We start from the raw sequence: 20,025 nt of genomic DNA on the forward strand, positions 1-20,025 counted from the left end.
ACCCAGAATCGGTGGACATCCCTCAATGTGACATTTACCTCCAGGCTTAGGAAGCCCCCTTCGTGCGCAGCGGTGACTCTGGGCGAGGGCTCGAACCATTCGCAGGACTTCCCCAGAAGGTTGCGCAACGTCCTGACGGACGAGACGGTGACCGACCCAGAGCAACGAGCCAGAATCAACACGTTGTCGCTCCACCAGCTCACGTCCACCAGCGGGTAGTACTGCTCCTTATCTGGGACAAGTGCGGTGACACATAAAGGTCAGTCAAAGCTGATTTTTTTTCCCCCATCCTTGTTGAACATGTTTCTGCATTTTATAGCCTGATAATCCCCTTATCCAAAGAGTAACTTTTTACTAACTCGTCTGCCTCCCTTCCAGACATGTTTATATGTAGAGCCATGAGACATCACTTGTCATAAGGACATTTGCACAGATTACTGCTTACACAAACTGTGATAGCTGTCACCACTACTGGCCTGAAACTGTCAAAATAAGATTATAGCCAAACACACAAGCAGAGAAATGCACACATCAAATGGCCTGGTTACTGAAGGAGGAAAATATTTGCTGGCCCTGAAATACGCCACGAGCTTTGTGTTTGTGAAAACTCTGTAATTCAATAAATCAACTTTGTCAAAGATCATTAAGTTGTGTCCAAAGTGGGCTGCCATGTCAGCAACAAAAGATTCTCTCTTCAGCGCTCCAGGCCAAAATACCTTTTATTTTCTTCCTTCTCTCTAGTGATGTCTTCCACTCCGGGTTGATCTCCTCAAATCCTGGCTGCAGGGCGGACCGGAAAGATGGAGGCACCAAAGCGGGGTGGGAAAAAGAAGAAAGCGTGGAATAGGGGATGGGGGGGCAAGAGAAATTAATCTGCTAACCCTGTTTACACTTGCAGCACACATGAGCTCCACCGGCGGCGGAGCTGAACATACGCACACGCCGCATTAATCAGCAAAACATTTGGCGAATTTAAGTTCCTCTGTAAGCCACCTCACAAAACGTGGGATGGGAGCAAACACTCAAAAATCCTTCTCCCCACACTGATAAACCTTGTCCAAAAGAAGATTACATTAATACTGTCAGCAAAGTACCAAATATATAAAGTATTATCACACATTCAACCGCGGTGCACATTCAAAGCGCACACACGGGAGCAGTTTAGGTTTGCACCTGCTTGTCTTGGGTCCATGCAGCCCTCTGCTTTAAGGAGGGGACGTCCCAGATGGACAAACGCCCAGAGAAGTGGATCACAGCTAGGAGTGTCCCATCAGGGCTCAGGCTCATGCGAAACACTCCATCCTGCACAGGAAGAATGCCAACAGATTCTCCTCATTAAGTATAGATGAGGTTTTTATTTTACAATGAGGTAGTCAGCCTGAAGAGGGCTGCGGTACCTTTTCATCTCCTTGCCTTGAAAAGATCCCGAGGCTGGGCATCCTGAAGAAACCTCTCCGCTGATTCTGTGACACAAACGCAGAGCACAAACGTTTTTGATCCGCGTCACGATTAAATTGTTTCCAAGAAACACCGGGCGCTACAGATGTCTCACCGAACCGACGTGGTCCTCGTAGCTGTTGACCTGCTTGTAGTACGGCGAGCCAGAGAGCGCCCTCCAGGCGGTGATGCCACTGCAGGAGGCCTTGGATGCACCATTATCCCCTGATTCGCAGCCTCCTACCAGCAGCAATCTATACACAGGCACACACATTCATGGTGACCATCTTCGTGATTGTGCCTTTAACCTCCTCATCCTTTAAACCCAAATAAAGCCGGAGTGAATTCCCGCTACCGAACTGCCATTTAGAGCCCAGCAGATTAAGTGTTATTAATCAGAGGAAAGGTCTGGTAGAATATCTTGTTAAGCTCAGTAAATGCAAAAATAAGAGCTCATTGATTAGTGCTTCCCTTCATTTACACTGGGACTGTGAAATCTGGCTTTCCAGCTCAAGACTGCCCCCTGGTGTAAAGAAGCTGGAAACTAAATGTGAGCAAAAATAAAAGCCACTTTACTAACTGTTGAAGACCTAATATGTGAAAATACCATTGCTCTTGCGAAATAAATCTATTCTATATGCAGCAACGGTTTGAATGAAATCAACCAATCAGTGTTTAGTTAAGAAGTTTTCATACAAAACAAAAGGAGTGCCTTACACAAAACAAAAAAGGAGGAGATGAAAATATAAAAATAAAAACCATCTAATAAGCTAAACAAAGTTAAACTCAGAAAACACCCTGGAATAAACAGAAATGTGCTGTTAACAGGTGACGTTGGTTTGAAGGACTGAGGAAACGATTAATGACGATGAGAGGAATATTCAACTGAGACTGGACGTAAAAAAGTGGCTGCGACTAAGGTGCAGATGACGACAGGATTAGGAACTATAATTAATTTAATGTATGTTTGTGTACCTGCATTCTTTATGGTTTTTAAATACTATTCTTATTTAATGTAATTTATGTTAATTTACTCTTTTTTTTACTTAATGTTTTATCACAAATATATTGAAAGATTTACTACAACACAAGATAAAACAGATTACGTTTTCCTTCACTAATAGATTAAAAAAATACTATTATTAATAGTTGCTAATATGAATAAGTGATAACTATGTGTTATCCTCCCTTCAGAATTATTAATAAATTATATCCCCTTAAATAAAAGAATAGAAAACAATAAAAATGTAGACATAACATTTCTAAGCTTAGAGTCTAAAATTAATGTTACAAAGATCAAAATTATTAACACTATAAATAAATAAAATACACTAAACCACTATCTACATGCAATTTAAAAGTAGTTATTAAAAAATAGGGTGAATTAAAAAATGTTTTATAACGTCAGTATATAGCCAAAGTGCAATAAAACTAAAAAGACAATGAGCTGAGATAGGGCCAAGTTATTAACTAAGTTTAATTACTCAAAAAAAAATTATGAATAAAAGTCAGTTTAAAGCCAAACCAAAAGTACAAGGCTTAGGTTTCCTTTTTAAAATATCAATACTCTCTACTGCCCTCATCTATAAGCGGGGAAGAAAATGGCGCTTGAGGGCTTGTAAAAACCAGATTAATTTAGACAATTATTAGCATTCCTAATGCACACCTACATGTGTATACTTACAAACAATTGTTTTTAATAATCATGTTCAGTCTTTTGAATTGTTTTTCTAATGACCCATTGCCTAACCTTCCTTTTATCCTTGTCCACTTTCTATTCTTTCTGATGATGACCCAGTTTTTCACACAGGGATCATTAAAGTTTCATCTCATCTATCAGTTGGCAAACATTTGACAGTAGCTGCCAAAATCCATTACGCTTTCATGCCAGGTTTCCCCGGCTAAAGTAAATTTGCGTTGTGCAGCCTATGGACCCCGGGGAAAAGCGTAAGGTCACAAATATGAGCCGGGTATAATTAACCACAACCCCTGAATGGGCAGAGGAGAATTTCGAGCCGCTGCCGTGAATTCCTGCAGGTATTTTATTAAAGAGACGGGCTCATTCATTCTTAAGTACCTTGGCCCAGTTCATCTTAACAATATCTTCTGCCTGAGCAGGAAATCTTAATGGAAAAACCTTTTATTTGCAACTTGCACCAGAATCTATTGAGAATCTATTAGTTCCCCTACAGCTCAGGTCCAGTTGGTTTGAAACATTGTTTTTTTTTTGTTTTTTTCCCCCCAGTACAGTCAACAGAGACCAAACAAGCAGGAACCAAATAAAACATCCTCTTCTGTGTGTAGGGCAGCCATGTCTGAGAGAAAAGGTGTTTGAGCGGCCAGGACAGCAGGAGTGGGTTTTCTGATTAATGGCCGTTTTCAGCTCTACGGGTGATAATGCCTCACAAAACTCTTGGATTGCCTTGAACGTTTACACATTACAGCCACAAATATCCATGCATTTTATTGGGATTTTATGTAGCAGACCAACACAGCTTTCCGTGCATACATGTGCGCAGAAAGGGAGATGAAGACTCTGAAAAGAGCTACAGTCGTCCATCCTCAGACCAACTATGACCAGTTTACTATGGTCAACTATGACTCCGTGGATGATGCTGCTGCCAGGTTTCACTGTCAGCATGATGTGCAGTGTCAGCTTTTGGACTTCCAGACAGCACTCAAGTTTCCCTCATTATCCTCAACAACCCTGCCTGCCATGGTTCCCTTCCCCTCTTCCCTACCTTTCCTCACACATTTGGAAGAAGCTCCAGCAGAGACTGTACTTCCTGCAGCGACTCAAGACGTACAGCATCCATCAGCAGGTGCTGGCGGTGGTCATCTTCTACGATGCCACCCATCGTTGTGTGGTTCGGCTCATCCACAGAACAGGACAGATCCGATTTGCAACGACCGCTGAGGTCTGCAAAGAGGATCCATCAGGGCTGACCTTTACTTTTTCCAGAACCTGTGCAGGTCTAGGGTCAGGAAAAGGGTGGCTAACGTCTCTGCAGACTCAACACGTCCTGGACACAAACTATTTAGACGTTTACCTTGAGGTCGGTGCTACACAGCGCGATTTACAAAAGGCATAGCCGCCGCAGAGACAGTTTCATCCCCCAGGGTGTCTCTATGATGAACACAATCAACACCTCACAGCCGTAGCAGTCGGCTACACTGCTGTGAAACAAAATAAGTATATTTGCACTGCCGCAATCTACCTTTGTTATTTTCTTTATCTTTATATGAAAAAACTGTCTGCTCACACACACATAACTACATACTGCTCCTTTTCTCTTTTGTTTTATTTCCTCTTAAGTTTATATATTTATACCTGATGTCTGTACGCTGTGAGCCCTTGAAACCAAAGTCAAATTCCTTGTTTGTGCACACAACCTTGGCCAATAAAACGGATTCCAATTCTACTTTGTGTCGGTCTTACACAAAAAAAAAGATGTTTGGGGTTGTAATGTGGGAAACTCAAGGCATTTGAATACCTTTGCAAATCACTACAAATGGAAAACATAATTTAAGATCTGGGGTAGGTTATACCACTCAATCAAGATGGCTTAGGTCGGCCAATAACAGTACATTCATTTTAGATTATACCTATAAATCTTCTCGACTAAGGTTTTATGGTTAAAACAAAGCTTCACGTAATGCAATCTGCTATGCAATTAAATCTAATTTAGCTCCATCAAAGTAATGCAAACAAAATACAGTTAGCAGCAAATTGACATTGCCTGTAGATCTGAAATGATGAAACGGCTGGAAATCGCTCATCAACTTTCAGCTTCAGATATTTAAGTGTTTTGTGGCAACATATTTCAGGATGAGAACTGATTCAAAGGATTTGTAAGGAAGTCTGAATATAAATGTAGGAAAAAAACACTCTTGATCAAACCCCGCACTAATAGAAGTAGTCTTGGACGGTGGCGTCCTCAAGAGATAATACATTCTCCAAGGGTGTCAAGGGAAAGCTACAGATATTAATTAGCCTGCCACTGATGGATTAAAAGCTTAATGCTGGCAAATATGTTCATATTTCAAAAAGCTCTACATTTCATTTATATTCAACAGGCTTCCCAGGATCACGCAGCGTTTGAATGGCTGTAAGCTCTTTATCGTACCGGTGAGCAGGGTGGTAAACGGCCGAGGTGATGCCACGGGAGTGGTGCTGGGAGAAACTGAAGGAGTGGTTCTCCTGGAAGTTCTGATTGGTTCCCACGCTGAAACAGAGCAAAACACATCCGCATGAAACATAACCCAAAATTAAACCTGAGCAAATACAAAACAAATGCGTCAAAACGTTAGCGCTCACGTGGAAAGCTTGTGGTGCTGAAATGCAGTTTCGGGTCTGACAGCGGAGCAATTTCTCACCCGCTCGCAATTAAAATGAGACATGGCAATCTATATAATCTAATTAAGAACAGCAGTTTAAACGAGAGTGCTACATGTGGTGTAATTTGTGTTGGGAGATCTCGCTGGGGAAATTTTACATTTACACAGCAAAGAACAGAGCAAAGAGGAACGGGCTGTGAAGGAGAGAAGAACAAAGGAAGACGCTGCAGGATATTCAAGACTTTGACAGTTTAGCTTCTTGCAAACATTTAGATGGAAGATAAAAAAAAAGAAGGTACACTGAAATGCTGGCACAAAGAGCCAGAAAGTGAGAGAGGCGCCTCACCTATAATTTCTGAAAATCTAATTTAAGGTATTTAGCAACAGCACCGGAATGCAGTCAGACAAAGAAGAGGAGCTGAACGTGAGGTTCATGCTGAAAGCCAAGCTTCAAAACCACTTTCACAGGAAATCTGGTCAAAAAATGTCTCCCACATCTTAATTACCTACTCGCACATACACGGCGCTACCTCAAAGCCCGACTCGCTGTCTGTAATAGGAGAATAAATCAGCATTTCCCTCACTTTCTGGCAGCCGTCAATACTGACAGAATTGAGGGGAGCCGTTAGAGGGCTGGACATAATCTGATCAGGATTCAGCACACATAGCTGAGTTTTACCCTGTTTTGGAGTGTCACCGCTCTAAGGCTTTGCGCGACAACAGCAGTGAAACGGGGGAATGGAAAACCTCTGAGGACAAAGAAAACAAAGCAATAGGGCTGAATCTAACTGGTAAGAAAGAGCTGGAACACATTTCACACATTAATTACACATTATTAAAAAAAGATTTCTCTACTCATTTTAATGACATTATTGACACTTGGGGAAGAATCATTTACATACGTGGTTTAATTATCTGCCTTTCATTAAAAAAACAACACAAAACCATTGTGCTAAAGCTGGCTTCCAAGTCGGCAGTGTATAAAAGGTGTATTTCACAGTGTTTTGTGGGTACATCGACAACTTGAACCGGTTAGTACCAAAAATACAGAACTGGACTGGATTACCCTACATCAGACAGGTTTTTCTACTTCAGTCCTCGGTAGCTGGTGTCATGCAACTTTTAGATGTATTCCTGCTTCACCAGGCGTGACGGGAACAACAAGGTCATTAGCAGGTCTGTGTACTGCACATTGACAAGGATATTCAGCCATTTCACTCAGACGTGTTGGACCTAAAAGTTGCATGATGATACCGGCCCTTGAGGACAGGAGTTTGAGAAAACCTGATTAAGATTTTTCTTTTTCCCCAAAACATATTTAAAATGTTTCATTGTGTATCTAAATCAAGACTAGCTCAACAGAATTTGATATAGGTATTAAACCAAAATCTTGCAGAAATCTTTAACAGCGTAAAAAACCCTTTTTATGCTCATACATTCAGCTCATACATTTTAGACAAAGGAAATAATGAAAGCAGAGACTCAAACTTTTTTCTAAACTCAACTTTAAAATGTTTTATACTTTATTTAGGTGATAAAAATCTCGCTCAGACTGCAAACAAGCCCCCTGTGTTTTTACTACTAGACTCTGAACAGAATAAGCCATTTAAAAAAATAAGCAGCAGCACATGATATGAATCAGCAATTATCTCTTGAAAACAATTAGAGACACCTTGACTTTGTTTCACATTTGTTAACAGAAACCGTGAACTGTATTTATTAATTAACTGTAATTAGCCGTTTGTTGTGAAACGACACCATTAAACACATAACATGATTTTGGCTTGTTCAGAACAATTTGCTTTCGACGTTCCAAGAAACAGGAGGTCGCCGTGTGAGGTGTGCCGCACGCCAGCGCCGAAGGCGGTGCGGGGAAAAGGTAGTCGCACCTGCTAACAGATCTTCGAGCTTGTACGCCTAATAAACAGTGTCATGGTCAATGCGAGTAAGATGTCACACTCTCGCTTATTCAGGCGTGCAGTGACTCGCCGTGGGAGAGACGGCAACGACAGATGCAGAAATGATCAGTGACAACGTGTCCCTGGCATATTAGCGATAACAACCTCCCGCTGAAGCAGATTTCTGAGATGGTAACGGCTCCCTTGCTGCTTAGAGGTTAGTTTCATTCCCAGGTAAACTGCTCCACATTATACCAGAGTGGCAAGAACAAAGCCATAATGAAAGGAAATCTGAGACGTCCTGTTTGTTGCTAGCTTTGTAGGCGGTCCAGGTGCAAGACGGTCCTCTGGTGAGATTAGACTAAAACTGTGAAATACGGGTTCAGTATTAAAGGTTATAGGCACTCATTACAAGCCTGTATGCCATGTCATATTACAATAATTTATTTAAATTGTGCTTCTGCTGAGCTAAAAGAACTGGGTTATACATACATTTGCCTACAGCAGAACGATTTTCCTTCTTTGTAAGCTTCCTGAAATATACCCAGGTACAGCTGATTATAAAGTCTGGTAATGGGAGGGGGGATACATATTCCTTGTTTTCTGTATCAGAAGTAAAGAAACATATTTTCTCTAAGATAAATTATAAGGCATTTAAATTGCATGTCATACATGAGCAATAATCATGACCGGGTGAAGGTTATACAGATGTATGCCGACGACATGGTTTTATATGTAGCTGGTTTGATGGCCTCAGGTGAAACCACTCTAGGACACAGACCTTATTCAACGTTTATTTCAATTCAATTTTATTTATATAGCGTCATCTCCTGACCTTATCTGCACAATGGCATCACCGTGTGACTATCCTTACCTGCAGAGCTAAAGCTAACCTCTGATATTTTAGATTACAAATGCCAGGCAGCTTCAGTCATAAATGATCACCATCATTGTTTAATTAAACTGATAGCATTGTGTTGTATTATCAACTGGTTTGTAACACACTGTGAGGCATTAAAGGGTTTTGTATTTGCCCTTTGGAACCAGTGAGAAAACAGCGAAAGCCCACGTTGGAGCAGACAAGAAAGAGGAAAAGGGCTCTGGACAGAGAGAGGAGTCGTACACGGGTGAACATAGAAGGCTGCAAGGCTGACGCGGACCTCGCGTTTCCGCTGATGCGATTGTAAGTAACATTGTAGGGTTTCCCTCACTCTACCGCCTCGCTGACATTCAAAAAAAATAATAATAAAAAAATAAAACTAACTCGATATGTGCGCCGCTCCGCTCCGCCGGTCAGCAGTGCAAAGTTTGTCTCCCCCGCTCGGCCGGTCACCGGTGCAAAGTTTGTCCCCCCCCCCCCCCCCCGCTCCGCTCCGCTCTGCTCAGCCCCCCCGCTCCGCTCAGCCGGTCAGCGGTGCTCTCCCCCCCGCTCCGCACAGCGGCGCAAAGCTTGTCTCCCCCCGCTCCGCCGGTTGTCCCAAATTCCTAGGGGAAACACTGCATTGGAATGGTTTCTCTCTCTCTCTCTGTGCATGTTTAAACCTTAAATAATAGTCCTAATGTCTTTACATAACTAAAGCCCCATCTAAGTTGAACGTTATCTAATGTTTCAAATGTTAACGTCTACCACATTTGCTGATACTCAGCTCTTGTCACTTCACAAAGCAAGTAAAGGGATATTCTGGATTCCACAAATGCTCTGCAGCATTGCCAGGGGGTTTTATTTTCCAATAAGGGCCTGCTTTTAGATGAGAAGACAAGAACAATGAAGCAGTCGGGCCCCGCTCACCTCACAAGGTAGCTTTTGAGCCCACCACTGTACGTGATCACAAGCAGCTCCGCCGACCACTGAGCGCTCGCTGTGTACTCCAGGAAGATCAGGCCCGCCACGGCACAGCTGAAATCTCCAGGAAAGCTCACCACCTGGATGGGAAAACAGTCAGAGAGGCGGCGTAAAAATAGCTGGTGCCACTTGCATTGGATTGTAGGGTAAAAAAAAACAAGAAATGATCACTTTGAAGCCCACCCAGTGTTTTAACTAAACAGACGTCACATGGAAGAAATTAATATAAAATACACAGCCTAGAGATGAAGAAGGCAACGATGAGACAGGCGAGCCAGGCAAACGGAAGATAAGCAACAAAGTTAAAGAGAGAAAGCCAGGGAGATGGGGGGGGGGAGTGGAAGGAGAACAGACGTGCGCATCAATTTTTTTTTTTTTTCTGCACATGCACACTTTCTGTCAAATTGACTTTTTTATCATCCCCCTCCCAGAAATAGCAGCAAGTCAGTGGTGTGTGCACTTAACGGTGACAAACAAGAGGAAGAGCGCAGCAGAGCTGAGAGGGGGAGCTGATGCAAGTGTGCGAGCGCGCTCACCGTCGGCGCACAACAAAGCAGAAGTGCACTAAAGGAGCGAGGATCAGAGACTTTCAAAAGGTAAGTGAGGCTGGGGAGAAGGACGAGTGTCTGCGCTTGCCGTCTGCCAGAGCCAATAGAGGAATGGAGTGGGGGTGACGGACAGAAATGCAGGAATAATAACATATTGCACACGGGGGACATTAAATGAGGCCGGGGTGGAAGATGGACTTGATGGGAGCGTGGGGAGAGACTCTGACACAGACACGCAAGGGCGAGAGTAAAATGTGACAGCGGAGAGGGGAAGACTGGGAGAGCAGGCTGTGAAAAATTTAGGATGGGAGATGATGAAGATGGGGTTAAAAAAAAAGGAATGGGACACTATGAGCAGACAAGATGGAGAAGAAGGAGAAGAAGAAGGCGCAACAGACAATGATCTAAAAAGCCCACATGACAGACAAAGGAGCGCAGACTGTGTCTGACAAGCAGACATGTACTTCAAAATGTGACAGGCAGCTCAAAGTGTTTCACCCAGCAGCAGAACAAGTCTCGCCTGACTTGTCCCAGGAGGACCACGGATGTCTGAATCCTCATAACCATCGTAATGTACTGTTGCAACCAGGGCTGCACTGATTGCCGTTATGGCCAATTCTGAGTCAGGATTTTTTTTTTTTTTTTTTTCAAAAGTGCTGACCTGCAGATTCTGATTTTGGCCAAATTCGTTCCAGGAACCATACAAGCACAACTTTATTATTTTGACTAAATTGAAAAATAAAAAGTGAGGCAATATTAGAGATTCAGAACACCAGTTCCTGTTTTTCTTTGAGGCCTAAGTCATGAAAGTCCACTTTTTCTCCGCAGTACAACACAAAGGATAAAGGGGCTGTGAGTTATTTTTACAGGTATTAGCCATGAATCCAAATGAGAAATTAAGGAATTAGAAGATTATTCCCATTTTTGCATCAAAGCAAAACATCAGACATAAAAAGCACACCCTAAACACCCTGCGTGTTTTTCTAACACATTTTAAACAGATTTAAGCAAAACTGAAAACCTCAAGTAATATAAACAGACCTTAAACTGAAAAAGAAATTGTGCAAATTGTAATAAGAAGAGCAGTTTTCGGTAATGAGTTATTTAAGACACATTTTGCTGCCACCTAAAAAGGGCTAAAACTACACATAAGCATGTCACATCAGGGGCTTATAGGATTACTGTTACTCAGCACCTCTAAAGGAAGCTTTGCCTGTTTAAACCTCGAACAACTTGTCTGATGCATGCACGCAAACAACTGCAGCACTTCATGAGTCTCATAGCGGATTTAAAGAGGTTTCCAGAGAGTTTGAAATTAGCCACTGGGCTGTACAGGAAACACTCAATAAGCCAGTTGCCAACATGGCAAGCTCTGTCCATCGAAGTGTGATGGGAAATGTTCTTGCCTGCTTCTAAATTTAAACCTTGTGCAAAACATCTTGTCACCATGGCATGTCTAGTCTACAGCCTGTGCTTGCAGAGATGTAAGGTTAATCAGAGTTCAGTTTCTCAGTGTGTGTGCTGACATGATCAGAAAGCATCCTTAGAACTTTATTACATCTGTGTGTGTCAAAGTGTGAGGGATATGATGGTAATTTGGAGCGGGAGAGGAGAGCTGGGTCCTCCCCAGGCTTTAGGAGGGGTTAAAGGTCAGGTGCCAGGATGAAGCTGTTATACGTCACATGAGGCTCTTTGTTTGATCATCAGAGGCTCCTTCTACTTGTGTAAATATGTTCCCTATAAAGACACGAGGTTTGTCTTACTAGGTGTGCATTTGGGGAAGAATGCACCTTGAACGCCGTTTGCCTTCAAGAAGAAAATGGTCTCTGTATTGAAAGAGCATCTTGCTTCTTGATCATTTTTCCATGGCAGAAGTAAGCTCACTGAAGGCAAACCTTAGCTACGGTTTATATGAAAATACATGTGTCAAAAAGAGACTCTGCACAAGATGAAATTTAATGGGAGGCGTGAGGAAAGCATCTCCCTCTAAGAAAAACAATATCCAGAATAAGGTTTGCCAGAGAGACTGTACAGAAAAGACCAAGGGTCTCACTTATGCACAAAAACTTTACAGCAATTACTTAAACTGCTGGGGGAGATTCTCGATCATGGGGGAACCCTCTCTTTCCTCCTGGTCTCCCTTCCTCCTCAGAATGTGGACTCACAGCCTCAGAAGAAACACGGAGCACACCTTATCGAGGCTTTCATCCCACGTTTGAAACAGCAGGCAAGTTTACCTTTTAACACATTCTTTAAACGTGAACAGCACCTGTGCTTTTACCTCTGATTTACACATTTAGGAATCTTCTCTTTGTGACCATTTAAATACACATTACCATTCATGAGGTGCTTTGCGTTGACTATTTATGCTTCGACCTGGGCGTGTAGAGGGTAGAACGTGAGGAGGAACCAGGTACACAAATGTTCAGGTAAAGCTATAAAGGAAAGTTTCAAGCTGGTGTGTGTGCGCATGGTTTTATAAATCAGAATTTATTTATAGGATTTCCATTTTTATTAATTGTTTTGGCTTATGTACACTTTTAGAATGGATTATATGCAATATTTTACAAATAAGGCTCCTGGACTTCATGAATAATTTTTCTCTGGAGAGAAGAGTCTAAAACTGAATTATTTGGACACAAGAACAGAGGACATATTTGGCATAAACCAGACATGACACTGCAGGAAAATAACCTCATCAGTGGGTGGGTCATGGGACCGAGCCACCTCCCCATCACAGCATCCACTGTGTTTTCTACTGTGTATCAGAGGGTGTTTCAGGAACATCAATTAAAAGACAATCTATTTAAAAAAAATTTACAAAGACCCAAAACATAACAGTAAATCCAGCAAGGTCTGGCTGAGTGTAAAGAAAAGGAAAGTTCTGGGCTCAGATCTTGATCTCAAGACAATACAAGCCTTCCTCACACTGATGTCAGGTATGTGGCTGAAAGTAGCATTTCACACAAGTCCTTTTAAGCAAAGGGGGAAACAATGTCTTTTAAGTGTAGGGTGTCCTTTTTTAACCCTTAGAATACATTGTTTTAATATGTAAAACAGGATAAATTATTTGTGTTGTTTCCAGAGATACATTTTAAAAAAACACACTGGATTAAATGATGTTCTTTACCTAGAAGGATTAAAAAGAAAGGTCTATCAAAGTATTATACTGCTTGTTGCGTTTACAGACCGAACATTGAGGGAGTTTGTTTGTCAGAAAAAAAGCTCAAAACAATTTGAAAAATACATGCAAAAAAAAAAAAAACACAAAAAAAAGTGATGAATGATGCAGGTTTTATTCCTAAACACGGAGAGAGAGAGCCCGGTTGGATGGACGAGTGACAGTAGGAAGACGTCAGACTGTAAGGATTAGCATGATTACCGGAGGGATGACGAAGAGTTCGCTGCCGATGAGGTCAAAAAGGCGAACGGTGCCCGTGCTGTCTGCATACGCCAACAGGGTGCAGTCGTAGCTCCACGCCACCTTTCGCCACTGAGGGTTGGGGTCCTTTGGCACTGTCGCGAAATGGAAGCAAAAGAACAAAACAATCCCAAAATGATCAGAAGATATTTTATTAGGTCAAATGAGACGCCATATTTTTTTTTTAGATTATCCCTCATGTAATATGGGGTGCTGGTAATGAATACAGACAGGAAAGGGACGATAAATCAATGCTTCCAAGATTCAGACCAATTTACTCGTAACACACAGCAGGAATAACATCTCAACAAGATTGTGTCTTAAAGCGACGCTGAAGCTCGTGGCGCGAAGGAATAATGTGAAAGAAAGAAAGCTGGGAGGAACAAAAAAAAAAAAAAAAAAAAAAAAAAAAGGTGGGAGGGGAATGGGGATCATAAATTCAGCTTTTACTGAAGTATAGGCTACTGTTTTAGGAATCTGCTGGCTCAGCGGAGCTGCGAGGTTAGCCATATCGCAGTGATAAACGCACAACCGGGCCCCGCTGGCATGTGCTCAAGGCTCCGCTTGTCATCCTTCCTTCTGACAGAGGGGCCGGGTCGGGCTGGCAGGCCCCTGCTACTACTGGGCCTGTTTTGAATGCTTAATTATTTCACAATGAATTAAATCAGTAAAAAGTGTGTAGGGGTAGAGGTGGGGGTGGGGAGGGTATGTGGCGAGACCTGCAAATTAGATTTCTGATTTACCCTAGCACCCCCCTTTTTTTTCTCTCTTCCTTTGTGGACAACAGCGATATAACACTGGCACTGTTTCCAAGCAATGTACTTGTGAAAAGGCGAGCTATGTGTCTGTGGTTGATATCCCATAACAGAGCTTCTGGCATTTATTTGACTGAATTTCTTGGCCGTGTAACGCTGCTGCAACCCCTGGTGGGCAATAGTGCTAACGAACGGGGGCGGTGGATATTGTATGACTGGAATTTTAAATGAAGAACAAAAGGGAAGAAGTGGGAGGCGAGGCAGATAAAGAGAGGTAGGGAGAGGCTGGGGACGAGACAGTGAATCAGACACAAAAGATTTAAATATATGTATTAAAAAAAAAAAACATGAGCGCTCACGTTTCAGGGCCTACGTATGAGGAGCACATTAGGAGGAAGGCAACTTATCAGACTTCAGATATTGAGGTTAGGAGGAAGCTAAAGGCACAAAGCTCCGTCCATCCCTAGTTCCTTTGCATCTTTATATTTAAATCCCTTGTTTTATTACTTCCCCTCACAAACTTGCCATCTCATCTCCCATTATGAATTGCGAACTGTATGTTGTGCAGCGCAGTGGGCTCCATTTCCACATAGATGGTATTTTGGGGGAAATAGAAAATTAGATGCTACCATGTCTCGTACCCCCCCCTCCCCTCCAGCGATAATGGAGGCAAAAGAATTACACCCAATGACCCAACTTCTATCTGAAGCCTTGCAGATGCATTTATCAGAGCTCAACACTTATGAATTATGCACAGGGGTTTTTTGTGACAACTCTACTGTAACAGAGGCGGATGATGGGGAAGGAGGGGGCGGATGCATAGGTGTGCGTGCAACGAGCAGACGCCAGAACATATGCGCGCTCACACACACGCTCATGCTCATCCATTAAGAGAAAATGGCATTAAAAGGCGGAATCACAGTGAAATCCATTACAACAAATCTCCGTGAAATGAAATGAAGTATGAGAAAAATGGAAAAGACAGATGAAATGGAGAGGAAAGAAAAAAAAGGAAGGAGGGAGGGAGGCACGGGTTTACACGTGCCCAGGGGCTACCGTTATCCACACCATGGACTATTAGGAACAACGGATCAAAATGACGGCCAGCCAGAGCAGAACGGACACGGTGCGGAGAACCTAAGGGAAGTGAGGTATGAGAAAAATAAAGCAAAAAGGAAAGGAAAACGACACAGAACAAGAAAAGAAGGGGAGGTACGGCTAAAGCAACAACAAGGGTGTCTGAGCGTCTGCTCCCTGCTTTGCATAGGTCCTAATACAGCGCTGTGGAAGTATTTTCCACCTTACAGATTTATTAGAAGTTGTATGTCACACTTGAATGTTTCGGTTCCTCAAACAAATTTCAAAAATCAAACAATGATAACTTAATTTATTAAGAGAATAACATATCACCTTAGCCCTGTATGGAAACTGTAATGCCCCCCTCTTTAAAAACCTTTTTAAAAGGTTCCTTATAATGCGTCCTTTGTTGGTTTAGCATTGACAATGTGTGGTTGCAAAAATATATATGTAAGAGTGTAAGAAGTCAAATAAAAATCAAAGAGGATTGAGTTCCCTTTAGGTATTTCTATATATAATTGGACCTAAAAGCTGCTGCCGTGTTTCGCATACAGGCACGTATACTGGTGTGTCGTTTTTGGTTTTTAACATGGGTACAAAAAGCAAATAAATGAAGCATTTTGTGAAACAATCTGCTTTCTTAATACAGGAAAGTTGTAAATTGCTTACAAGGCTCATCATTCTCTTACCTGAATATGCCATGCTACCAATAATTCTGCAATACTTAACTCTGGTTTTATTTTTACTTTTATTTTGGCCTTTCTGTATGCCCTTCAATAAAGGAATTTCTCATCTTATGATTATAATAAAAGAATGTGGAAAAGGTGGATTAGTTGTGACCAGTATCATCACATCACTGTAGCATGTTTTCCTTATATCCTGCACCCCTGCTCATGCTGCGGCATTCTCAACACGCCCAAACATCTCTGGCAGCCTCACCAAGTTGCAGATCATGTTTCTATCTGACACTGTATCAGATGCTTACAAATGCTACGGAGGAATGTTATTTACTTAAATCTGCACATATCCGTGCATCAGGTAAATACGAGGCATTGATGCAATCATATGACAAGGGCAGTAACATCAATCTGGAAATATTTATTCATATTGCATTAAAGACAGGAATTTCTTTACTCCTAATGTAAACATTCAGACACTACCTGTATAACTTGGATCAAGGTCTCTTCAAAAGCCTTCCTAACACTAAACAATGTTTTCTACCAAGAACCTGAAGTCATTAACACCTTAAATCTGAAGCTTAGTACCACATTTTGCATATCTGCAGTATTTTTTTCAATTTATCAAGGTCCAGGTCTTTGTAAATCCCGGTGCCTTGTGACTATTAGGCAGTAGTGTTGTGACGCATGCATGTAATAAGTATTCAAGAGCTTACTGAGGTCAACAAAGGCTAATAGCTTAAACGCTCCTAATCTGATTGGACCTGGGTCATTGCTGCTTGCAGATATGCAATTTTTTTTGCTGCCGTTTCTATGGCAATCTATCTACAAACACTGAACATAAAGCTATCTAACAACACAACGTAGAAACACACAAACGCACACGCCACATATGTCACTATTTTATAGTAACCAGACATGTTTATGCAGCAGAGATTTGTGTACTGGAGTGTGCTATAGAGATTTAGCTTTTCCTTCTACGATAAAAACACAAGAGGAGTGGGTCTTACCCTGGCATTTCCCAATGACATAGCCAAAGTCGTCTCTCACCGACCTGAGGAGGAAATGCATGAAGAAAAGCTGTAAAGCAGGTGGGTTTACTCTGAATAACAAGGACAGGCATACACACTTTAACTCATTTGCTCTGGTAGAGTGGGCTTTAACATCCGCTGATACTGAATTCACCCAGTGGATCACAGAGATGAAACAAACAACAACACTGACCCGCAGCATCAGGCTCAGAGAGCTGAGATTAACCACAGCACAACTTTGCATAAAGGTAGTAGACAACAAAAACAACAGCAAAACACTCCATTTATCCATATTTATGGGCCTACTACACAAAGGATTGAGCAAAACATTACTATTAATGTAAATGAAACACCTGCTGGCCTCTGCAGAGAGAGACATCTGGGATTGGCAAGATGGACATAAAGGTTTCACCCCACCAGGTGTATGCATTTATTTATTTACACTGTATTTATTACAGTGGAAAACCAATGTTATACATGTGGATAAGCAAAATTACTGTACATCTTCAGAAGGCAGCTGGGGGAAGTTGTCCCTTTCCCACAATCCACAGCTACTATCATTTTAAAGATATTAACAGAAGTTTGTAAAAAGCCATCCAGCTCACCTTGAGGTAAAAAAAGTTGTTTTTGGTCATTTTCTGCATAACATAAAGTTTGTCCCACAAAGGACAATAGCATCACTGATGGACAATGTCTCCCACCCCATGGATGGAGCTGCACCAGAGCTGGAGAGCTCTTTTAGTGACAGACTGCTGCATCCCAGATGCTCTAAGGAGCGCTTCCGCAGGTCGTTCCGCCCGGCTGTATTCAGACTTCATAATATTGGCTGTGGTGTCAATGCACTTGGGGCCAGTGAGGCCTGGAGCTCCATGTTCACAATAATTAGTGGAACCGGATCATTCTTCATAGAGCAATATGGCAAAAAGAGATTCCTTTACCAATAAAATTCTGTTAGAAACATTTGTGTCTATATATCCTAGTCTGCCAGAAAACTGACAAGCTCAGTAGGCTAAATCCTCTTGAGGCGCCTTGATACTGGGGCTGGCCCACCAACATTTGTTTATATAATGAACATCTGAAATCTCAGTGCCCAACATGCCCAACATGCACTCAGTAGCTGTCCTGGGGCACAAATCCTGTGGGCCCAAGCTCAGATTGTCCAATCAAAATACTGGAAATGCACACGTGACATTCACGTGTGTGACAATCTAGTGTTGGTTGGTCTTGCTAGCTCTTTGAAGGATTGGTGTGAATCTTTTCTGCTCAATAAATTATTATTAGTGAGCCTTTATTTGTAATTTTATGTATAAAAATTAAATTACATTTAGCTTGTATAAAATGGCATTTTTAGTGTGTTGGTTTATGCTAACTTATCTGTTTCATTTAAAATTGATCAAAGTCAGCTTGTATGCATCACAAAAAAACTTGTTGCTGCTAATGGGTGTTGAGTTTTTGGGCCCCACTTAACTAATCATGCCAGAGACGCCACTGAATATTAGCTGCTCTCAACAAATTCAGTAACTTTACATCATGCCAATGGTTGCACAGGTTCTGACCCGACCATTAATTGTTTACAATGCTCCCAGACGCTAAGGTAACATGCAGATGCCTTAGCTAGGAATGCTGCAGCATTATCATGTAAATTGCATATTCTGTTATGGAAATAGGCAGGAGGTTTTTTTTTTCCCCACTGTTAAATATCTCTACTGTGAAATATTTACTCTGGTATTTCATTCTATCTTCTACTCTGGGTGTTTCTTTAGAGCTAATTTTACACTGGACAGGTTTGTCTTTTTTTTTCTTCTTCTATTCATTGCTAATAGTTGAGTATCTATGTGTGTTTGCCCCGGTCACACCCGAATTTCCCCATTGCGCGACAGAACAGGAGTTCTTATTCTTATAAACCTTCGTTCATCCCTGAATAGAGCAGTGTTAAATGATATCTCGCATTATTCTCAAACATGCAGAAATTATGTACCAAACAAAGATTTTAGCAGCACCACCACAGCTCTACAAACATTTTTCGTTTTATTTAGGTAATTATGGAAGGCTAGCTGGTGTTCTTGCAGAGCAAAAATGACTTTCCTGTAAACTTATATTGTATATAAAAACACAGCATTAAAGGAGAATTAGATTTTTAAATCGCCGGTGGTATATTGCATATTTCTACTGAATATTTTAACCCTAACCAGCTCGATTTAATCACTGTATCACGTCAGTAAAGTACACTGTGGAGTTGGTGTCTATTCTTAGTGTACAGGTACAAATTTTATACATCTGGAAAAAAACAACAACAAAAAAAAAACACCACCACTATTTTCATGAGTATATAAACGGATTGCTTCTTCTGCAATTACACGTAACAGGTAGGAAACGTTTAATTGTACTAAAGGAAGTGAACAGCAGCAGTTAAAGGTGTGCTAAATTAATTCAAATGTTCTCCGGTGAGTGACTGCATTGTTACTGAACTGTACCTGCTCTAACAAAACGCTTTTCTTTTCTCAGGTGCAAGTTGAACCTGGAAGTCTTTTTAACGAAAACGTGATAAATCACCTCGTTAATTAAAAGAGGCTCTATCGCTCTCACGCAGGGCTTTTATAGAGGAGATAGAGTTTTGTAATTACCTAATTTCCACACACTGGTCTTGAACCACCGCCAGTAGTTTGCCATTGCTGTGGAGTAAAACAGGAGAGTGGTCAGGAATGAACGAGAAAAAGGAATGGGAGAGCAGAAGGCCAGAGAAACAAATTAAAAAAGGCATAAACATGTGTCGTTTTATTGCTACAGAGAATGACACGTGAAATGATGAGTAGAAAAAGGAAAAAGTTTTGTGCGTTTTCTCGTGAGCAATGGTGGAAAAATGTGGAGACAGGAATAAAAAGCCAGGCTGGGTACCTTAAAAAAAGAATCAACATCCAGATCAGGTCATATACAGAAATATTTCATCAGGCTTCGGCTGAATTAACAAATGCCATTTGGAAATCGGCCTATTTAATTAAT

At 41.6% G+C, this 20,025-nt stretch overlaps 1 protein-coding gene across 3 annotated transcripts in view; it reads right to left on the bottom strand.

Moving 5' to 3' along the window:
* The window catches only part of nbas (NBAS subunit of NRZ tethering complex), a 251,018-nt gene that overhangs the window by 225,450 nt on the left and 5,543 nt on the right, over nucleotides 1-20,025 (bottom strand). For all 3 annotated transcript variants that reach the window (XM_036147528.1, XM_036147527.1, XM_036147526.1), the window contains exons 5-14: nucleotides 19,650-19,697; nucleotides 17,005-17,048; nucleotides 13,447-13,580; nucleotides 9,463-9,596; nucleotides 5,565-5,663; nucleotides 1,553-1,691; nucleotides 1,398-1,463; nucleotides 1,174-1,302; nucleotides 717-780; nucleotides 39-232 (exon numbers count right to left, since the gene is read on the bottom strand). In XM_036147528.1, coding sequence (XP_036003421.1) covers nucleotides 39-232; nucleotides 717-780; nucleotides 1,174-1,302; nucleotides 1,398-1,463; nucleotides 1,553-1,691; nucleotides 5,565-5,663; nucleotides 9,463-9,596; nucleotides 13,447-13,580; nucleotides 17,005-17,048; nucleotides 19,650-19,697 — 1,051 coding nt within the window. The remainder of the gene's footprint in view (nucleotides 1-38; nucleotides 233-716; nucleotides 781-1,173; nucleotides 1,303-1,397; nucleotides 1,464-1,552; nucleotides 1,692-5,564; nucleotides 5,664-9,462; nucleotides 9,597-13,446; nucleotides 13,581-17,004; nucleotides 17,049-19,649; nucleotides 19,698-20,025) is intronic.

This window comes from Fundulus heteroclitus, chromosome 15, assembly GCF_011125445.2.
Source record: "Fundulus heteroclitus isolate FHET01 chromosome 15, MU-UCD_Fhet_4.1, whole genome shotgun sequence".
Classification (NCBI taxonomy): Eukaryota; Metazoa; Chordata; class Actinopteri; order Cyprinodontiformes; family Fundulidae; genus Fundulus; species Fundulus heteroclitus.